Raw genomic sequence first — 7,454 nt, 5'->3', positions numbered from 1 at the left:
AACATCCCTCTACAGAATGATAGAGAGCTACACACACAGAAATGCTTTCAAAACACAAGCATTTAATTTTTTTTTTTTAAATGTTAAGTGAGATGTAAATATGTACGTTAGCAACAAAGTGCTCAAAAGCATACTGAAAACATATTCCATACACAGTTAGCAATAGAAGTCTGTACAAAAGTAATAAAGTTACACATTATAAAAAATACTCCGTAACTATAATTTAAAAGAGGGAAAAAAGACAAGGGAATTGATTTCTCAGTTCATATAATTTATTGCAGTTAGCACACAGTTTAAAAATTCACCAACACACCAATAGTACAAAACTAAACAGCATTATAAGTTATTCCCCCCTCAGGAAAATAAAACATACTATGATTGTCAAAGCTAGATGTCAGTCTAAGTTTTAGAACAAAAGAAGAATGTGAAACTAATAAAAGGAAAAAAGCAATCACTCACAAGGACCACAAAAAAATCCAAGAGAAAGTCCATTTTTCTCAGACACTGATTGTCTTCTCTAAATTAATAAAAGAATGTATTTTTAAACCTAGAAACTATTCAAGTAACTAAAGATAACGCTCCAAGGCCATTTTCACAGCTTTTTTTTTTTTTGTTTTAAATGCCATTACAGCCAAATTAACACACATTTGACCAAATATTTCCAAAACAGTCCAGCAATACACAATGGAGTTTTCCATTCAGTATCTTAAGCACAAAAATAGGCTATGTTTACAGTAGTTAAGGCGATCAAATTTTAAACAAAAGCGGAAAAAAAAAGGAAAAACAGCAAACGTTTTCCATGCTACTCCCATAGACCTTATTTGTAAGTGCAAGACAGGAAAACAAACACTGTGCAAAATGCTTTTGACCTGCGTGTTGGTCATTAAAACCACACGTCAGGCTGCAGTCTCTGCTGCTTGGATACACAGAGCCCTCTACCCTCCCCCCGGCCCCCCCGTCAATCAGGGCTTTCCAGTCCTTTCAGCCCGGGGCTTTTTCAGTCCACAGACCCTTTTCAAGGGGGGAAAAAGAATGACCTATTGTGGATGTGTGCAGCAGGAATCCTAAAAATGCTCATCTGGGTAAATGTATGCACCTAAAGTTTGAGCTGGCGTGGGGTTTGTGCAATTAGAAGGTTTTCTTTTAATGAATGCACACTGCACATGCAAATCTTTAAGCCTGTTTGTAAACATTCATATTTTCCTTGTTATGTAGCTAAATTGTCAACTCGTAGCTTAAGTTTGTCTCAACTGAAAGACAGTGGGAAAGAAAATTTAAATTATATAAAATAAAAACAGTGCATTTATGTTCTTCATAACACCGGCATTTTCAACGGTGCCTTTTCCTAAGGAAATTAAATAATTTTAAACTCACTCATTAAAGTTATACAATGCAAACAAAGACAAAAATATACTGAAACTCATGCATTTCTGTAGCGTTAATATTTACTTTTCAAGACTCAACTAAGAGCATCAACACAACCTGCCAAGTTCTTTGATACCTCCCCCCGGCCCATGTAATCAATTACAGTATACAATAACAGTAATTCACATTTTTTAAACACACAGTTCATCACTGCTGAAGCTGCAATATCCTTTTTCATCCCAAGCAAACCTTCACATAAGACAGAGTCCCAGTGATCCCAGTGTACTCTCAGGGTTTTTGTTTTGTGTTTTTGTTTTTTTTCCAGTGGGAACTGTCAGAAATCCAGAAGTTGCCGTAATAAGTTTTAAGTCAACCGCTTGTTTAAAAATAGATAATCCAGCATTTCAGAAATTTTCCATTTGGGTCTAAAAGCATTCAGGTTTCCAACAGCTAGAAAGGACTCATGCAATTAGAGAAATGTAAAGGAACTGATATAATTGGGAGAGGATTTCTACATTCAGATTTTGAAAGGAAAAGTATCTAGAGCTCAAAATAACGCAGTGTTTTGGGGAGAACAAAGCCAAGCCAACATTTTGGAATTGGAGATTCTTTAAAACTAAAGTATCCACTGGCTTCTATTCCAAAAAGGGGGAAAAAATACGCTCCGTTGTTTATTACTTTGTCATGTCACCTCTAAAGTTCGGTTTTTATCAGAGTGCTAAATTAGTGAAATATTCATGCTGCCTTAAAGTGCAAAAACAAGCTAATAGCCAAACTTTCAGTTCAAGGAAACAAGATTGCTTTTAGACTGTACCACAACTATATAGATTTATATATATATTATTTATATATATAAAAATTTTATTTCCAAAGTTCTTGTGAGCTATCTTCTAAGGTCCAGTCTCTGACAGTAGGTAAGCTCAGTGCTTCGCTTTTGACAGACAATGAGTTCACCAACTCACAGTGAAACTTCCGAATGTGTCTGTAAAGGTCTCCGGACTGCGTGAACCTGCGTTCACACCACTTACAAGCATGTGGCTTCTCCCGTGTGTGAACCACTGCGTGGCGGCTCAGGTTGTGGGAGTACTGGAAGCTCTTCCCACACTGGGTGCAAGTGTAGGGCTTTTCACCTGAATGAGTCCTCTCATGACGTTTCAAGGTGTACATGCAAGAAAAAGTCTTACCACACAGCGAGCAGGTGGGGACATTGACATCAGTAGCAGGCTTGCTGCGGATCCCGTCCTGCTCTCGAAAGTGCGTGCTTAAATGGATCTGCAGGATGTGGGGACTGGGAAAGACCTTGTTGCAGAGAGGACACATAAAAATTTGGCCAGCGGGGCTAAGTATGTTTGACACATAAGGGAGCAAGCTGCTGTCCATGTTTCCTTCCACCTGGACTCGCTCATTCTCTGGAGTTATCATTTCATCATCACTTGCCTTGTCCTCTCTATCTAGCTCCCTCAAGACCGAATCTTCCCTCATTGGAGCCAGATGGGTCGGCTCGTACTGTACCCTGTTATTAGTGCTCACACTTTCTTTCACAGTGCTATGTTCCATATCATAGTCATTAGTGCCAACATCACTCTCATCACAGGAAGCCTCTTTCTCCACCTTCACCTGAACCAGGCTGCTTCTAAGCATGTCCTGCGAAGAGAAATAAGAACTGTTCAGATTTTCAACTCCTGAAAGGCTGGACTTGACAGACAGGTCCAGCACGCAGTCAACATCTGCTGAATCCCTCACGGAGGTGACAGACCTCTGGGACAAAGACTCTGTTGAGCTGCAGGGGCTGGCTACTGTTTTTCCAGCTGCCGTTGCGTGTGTCTCTGCCTCTCCGCCAGTCTGGGGAATGCCTGCTGAGTCTGAGGGCAATCTCATCCACATGTTCCCAGGCTCAGCCGCCAAGTCCCTTTTGCTAGGCAGGATGTTCAATTTTTCATCTTCTCCTTCATCTTCATCGCTGGGCAAGTCTCCTGGCATGTGGCTGCTGCCGTCGGAGAGGCTCTCCACTTTGTCTGAGCAACTTGAGGCGTCTTCCTCCTTTTTTGTACTGTCTGCCTCCGTGGTTGCTTTCTCTTTCAGCTTCTTTTTGCAGACTTTGACAATGTCATACATGTGGAGATAACTGGCAGCTGCAAGCACGTCTTCAATGGGCAAGTCTTTGAACTGGAGTTTTCCTTCGTACATGAATTCAAGCAGGAGAGCGAAAGCTGGGGCTGTAACAATGTCGCTGTTCAGATGAACAATGTCTCTTTTGTCCAGCTGGTCCTTGTAAAAGAGGTGGAAATACATGCTGCATGAAGCCAGTACAGCTCTGTGCGCTCGGAACTGGGCATCTCCTACCAGAACAGTGCAATCACAAAGAAAACCCTGATGTCTCTGCTCACTCAGACACTGTAGCAAATGTCTACTGTGGTCAGGAAACTCCATGCTGTCTTCATAACCTATAAGCAACGAGATTTTAAAAAATTACATGTAGGTCAGAACAACAGAACTCACGAATCCAAGTTACTCCACTCCAAACGCCTGGCATTTATATTGCCAGAATCCTAGCGCTGCCCCTACGCAAAGATTATTTAACGCGTACGCACACTGGCCACCCTCTCCCATCAACCACTGAAGTCATGCCTTCCTCTCAGAGGGGAAGATGCTATTCTAATAAGCACTCAGCTGCATTATTATATATATCTATTTTTTTTTTTAAAGTAGCACGGTTGTTCATAAAATCTGTTCAACAGTTATTTTTCCAGGGAACTTCCTCCGGGTTGCATCCCTAGGAGGGCAAATCAAAAAAATTAAAAAAAAAAAATAAAAATAATAAATTAACACCAAGTTCGAGAGATCACAGAGCGGGGGAAAAAGAGAAAATCAGACCATCAGTATTCTTTTTAAAGTCAAATTGCAGTAACAAGAGAGTCCTGAGCACGAAGAAATGTTAATGTACCCAAATCTGAAAGTCTAACATTCATAAAGAACATAGATTGACAAGGGTAAATAATATTTATCGATAGAAAAAAAATCAAAAATTTAAATTTTTAGAAATTTAAGTTTGCATTGTTTTGTTCTCCTGGTAGGTACAGTTTCAGGTTTTGAACCTTCTCCATGCTGTACAATAGAACATAAACATTTTTTGCTAATATGCAGAATTTACAAAAGAAAAAGAAAACTGTCAACTAAAATGCCAATGAGCATCGCTTCCCCTATGCAGAAGGACAGAAATTTCCCTCCCCTCCCACACCAGCCAGTCTGCAGTACCAAACTTAAAAAAAAAAAAAAGTCATTCAGCACGAGTGTGTGTGCACATTTAAAACGAGTATCCTGAGCACTGCTCTTAGCCAAGTATTTTTCTATTCACCCTCCTTGACGATAAAAAAAAAAAAAAAACAAAAACCAAAACACACTTCAAAGAAGTAGAGAAGTCAAAACTCAAACAGAAAGTAAAATCTCTCAAAACCTGTCTCAATCTATTCTTCTGTGACTGATGGCAACGCTCTCCCAAACCATCCAGACAGATCGTGGATCTCGAGGCTGGCAGATATTATTGAAAAATAGTCATCGCCGGCAAAGCAAGGCGTACTAAAACTTGCAGCACAACCCCTACTATATTCTGAAAAATACCATCGCTAGAGTAAAGCACGAAGATTTACAATACAATCACTTTAAGTGCCCCACAGCCAACATCAATCCTAATCCTTAAGAGGGCTAAAAATAAAGATTGGAGGGCAGCTCACAAGGTAGCTGTGATCAAATTAGGAGGCTGAAAGGACAGAGAGGGACGAAGAAGGAAGCTTATAAACATCTGATCCAGCTGACTGTGGCCATATGGCAGCTGCTGCCCAGATAAAGAGATTAAGAATAGAGGAGTGCGATTACAGCTGTCTGGCCAATTCAGGCAGCTCAAATCTACAAGTTCTAAATTAGTCGCAAATACAAAAACTCCTTCAAATAATTATTGTTACGCTGGAATAAAAGATCTCAAATACTACATGCGGGAAAGAAAAGAGGAAGCCAGTCGAGCTATTCTCCTGGGTACAAAAGTTTTTAAACACATAACTGATTTCTATCTTTCAGAAGCACTACAGCTGTATGCTACTACAGTTCTGGGCTGCTGGATATTTAACCACGAAGTTTAATGAAAGACTGCACAACAAACACATTTGAGTTAGCACGGTTCTTTTTAAAAAAGCACGCTGGCGTACGCTTCACCAAAACCCCCCATAAAGTCGATTTAAAGATGCAACACAAAAATACAAACCAGAACTCTCATTAGGCTCGCCACTAAATACATTTCGGTTTTTGGTCTCCAGAAATTAAGCCCGGACTTGCTCTCGCCACGTCCTAAAACCAGAAATTTTCTTCTCACGACATGCATTAAAGTTAATTCTATCAACGTGCATCAGAACTGATACTCTCAAACTAGAGCCCAAGCCTTTTCGACTAAGTCCACTTATCTATTTAATACTCGATTTCATATATTACCTCTAAACTTGGTTAGAAAAGTAATGTGATTTTTTCCTGAAATTCAATAAACAACACACCAAAACAGAAATATGCTGTATCTAATCTATTGCTACTCCTACCTTTAGTACACATAAACCTGATTAAGTCCTTTCCTCTGAGTCTTGCTGGCTCCAGGTCTGTTAGATCGGTGGAAAAAAAGCAGACTAGGAGAGACAGATGCAAAGTGGAGATGATGTTAGAGAGGAATGAGATACCTTCTCCACACACAGATCTGCACACACTAACTCCCTGTCTGTGTGTTAGAATAAAAGGCTGAGGGATGGCAGGCTGTCAGCTGCTCTGACATCATGTTCAGATGGAAATGCTACCTCCAGCTGTGCTCCTTTTAATGCCATATGCTACTCCTCTACACTCCTGCCACCAGCTTTTTCTTAGGAGAACTTTTCTCTTCTGTTAGTATAAACAAAATACTTCAAAGTCTCTTTTTTTTTTTTCAAACTTTCTAACAGGGGGAGAGAAGAAGAAAAAAAAAAAAAAAAAAAGAGGAGAGAGAGAGAGAGAGAGCGAGCGAGAGGGAAGAAAATCCTAAACATATGGGGCTCTGCCGTCTCCGCAGCCCCGCTCCGCTCCGTGCCGGCTGTGCGGGGCGGGCAGCGGCCCCGGGGCTCCCCCCCCCGCCCCGAGCCGAGCCCCGGGGGCGCCCCGGAGCCCCCCCCCCGCTCCCGGCGGCGCCCCGAGCCCAGCCCGGCCCAGAACTTGAACGGGGGTAACGGGGGGGGGGCGGGGGGGGTCCCCGCATCCCCGGCGGCAACTTTGCAGCGGGGCCGGCCCCGGGGCTCCCCGCTCGGTGCCCCGCTGGCGGCGGCAGCAGCGGAGCGCCCCCGCCCGCCCGCCCCCCTCCCCGGTCGCGGCCCGTGTCGGGGCTGGGGGCGGCGGGACTCACACTCGGCGGCGGCCCCGAAGTCCCCGCGCTGCCGCCGCCGCCGCCGCCCGCCGGCTCCTCGGGGCTCGCTCGGCGCCGCGGGAGGCGCCTCAGCCCCCCCCCGGCCGCCCGCCCGCTGCCGCCCCCCGGGCTCCCCCCTGGCGGCCGCGAGCGGAGCGGAGCGGAGCGGGCCCCGCGCTCAGCGGCTCCCCATGGCACCGCCGGCCGGGGCCGGCCGCGGGGGAGGGGAGGGGAGGGAGGGAGGGGAGGGAGGGGCGGGGGCCGGCGGCGGGGCGGGCGGGGGCGCCGGGCGCACGCACACGCACGGCGGCGGCGGCGGCGGCACAGCCGGGCCCGGCGGCGGCAGCCAGATGTTCCCCCGCCGCCCCGCCCCGCTCCGCGCGCGGACCCCGCTCCCTGCCCGCCCGCCCGCCCGCCCGACTGACTGAGTGACGGCCCGGCTGACAGCGCGCCCCGCCCGCCCCGCCGCCGCGGCCAATGGGCGCCCGGCCCCGCCGCTGAGTGACGGGCGGCGGCGGGCGCTGAGTGGCGGAGGCCGGCGGCGGCGCCGCCAATCGGCGGCCCGCAGGGAGGAGAGGCGGAAGGAGGCGGGGCCCCGGCGGCGGGGAGGAGGGGGCGTGGCGAGACAGCGAGCGAGGGGCGGGGCCGGGCCAGGGGGCGGGGCGAGCGCGGGAGGGCGCGCGCG

The 7,454-nt window shown here is 46.3% G+C and overlaps 1 protein-coding gene across 6 annotated transcripts; it reads right to left on the bottom strand.

Moving 5' to 3' along the window:
- Positions 1–250: 250 nt before the first annotated feature.
- Positions 251–7,178, bottom strand: ZBTB18 (zinc finger and BTB domain containing 18). 6 transcript variants are annotated; one of them, XM_068676359.1, is made up of 3 exons: positions 6,770–7,178; positions 5,946–6,029; positions 251–3,809 (listed from the first exon to the last, which is right to left on the bottom strand). In XM_068676359.1, exons 2-3 carry the CDS (start codon positions 5,956–5,958, stop codon positions 2,227–2,229), a joined length of 1,596 nt encoding a protein of 531 aa, XP_068532460.1. In that variant the 5' UTR covers positions 5,959–6,029; positions 6,770–7,178; the 3' UTR covers positions 251–2,226. The 6 variants fall into 6 exon arrangements, with proteins under 6 accessions (XP_068532460.1, XP_068532461.1, XP_068532459.1 ...); XM_068676363.1 differs by lacking the exon at positions 6,770–7,178 and having other exon boundaries at positions 2,837–3,009; positions 3,122–3,809; positions 5,946–6,735; XM_068676360.1 differs by lacking the exon at positions 5,946–6,029.
- Positions 7,179–7,454: the final 276 nt, after the last annotated feature.

Source organism: Anas acuta, chromosome 3, assembly GCF_963932015.1.
Source record: "Anas acuta chromosome 3, bAnaAcu1.1, whole genome shotgun sequence".
Lineage (NCBI taxonomy): Eukaryota > Metazoa > Chordata > Aves > Anseriformes > Anatidae > Anas > Anas acuta.
The sequence above is the reverse complement of the archived record's forward strand: the minus strand, read 5'-3'. Positions and strand labels throughout refer to the sequence as shown.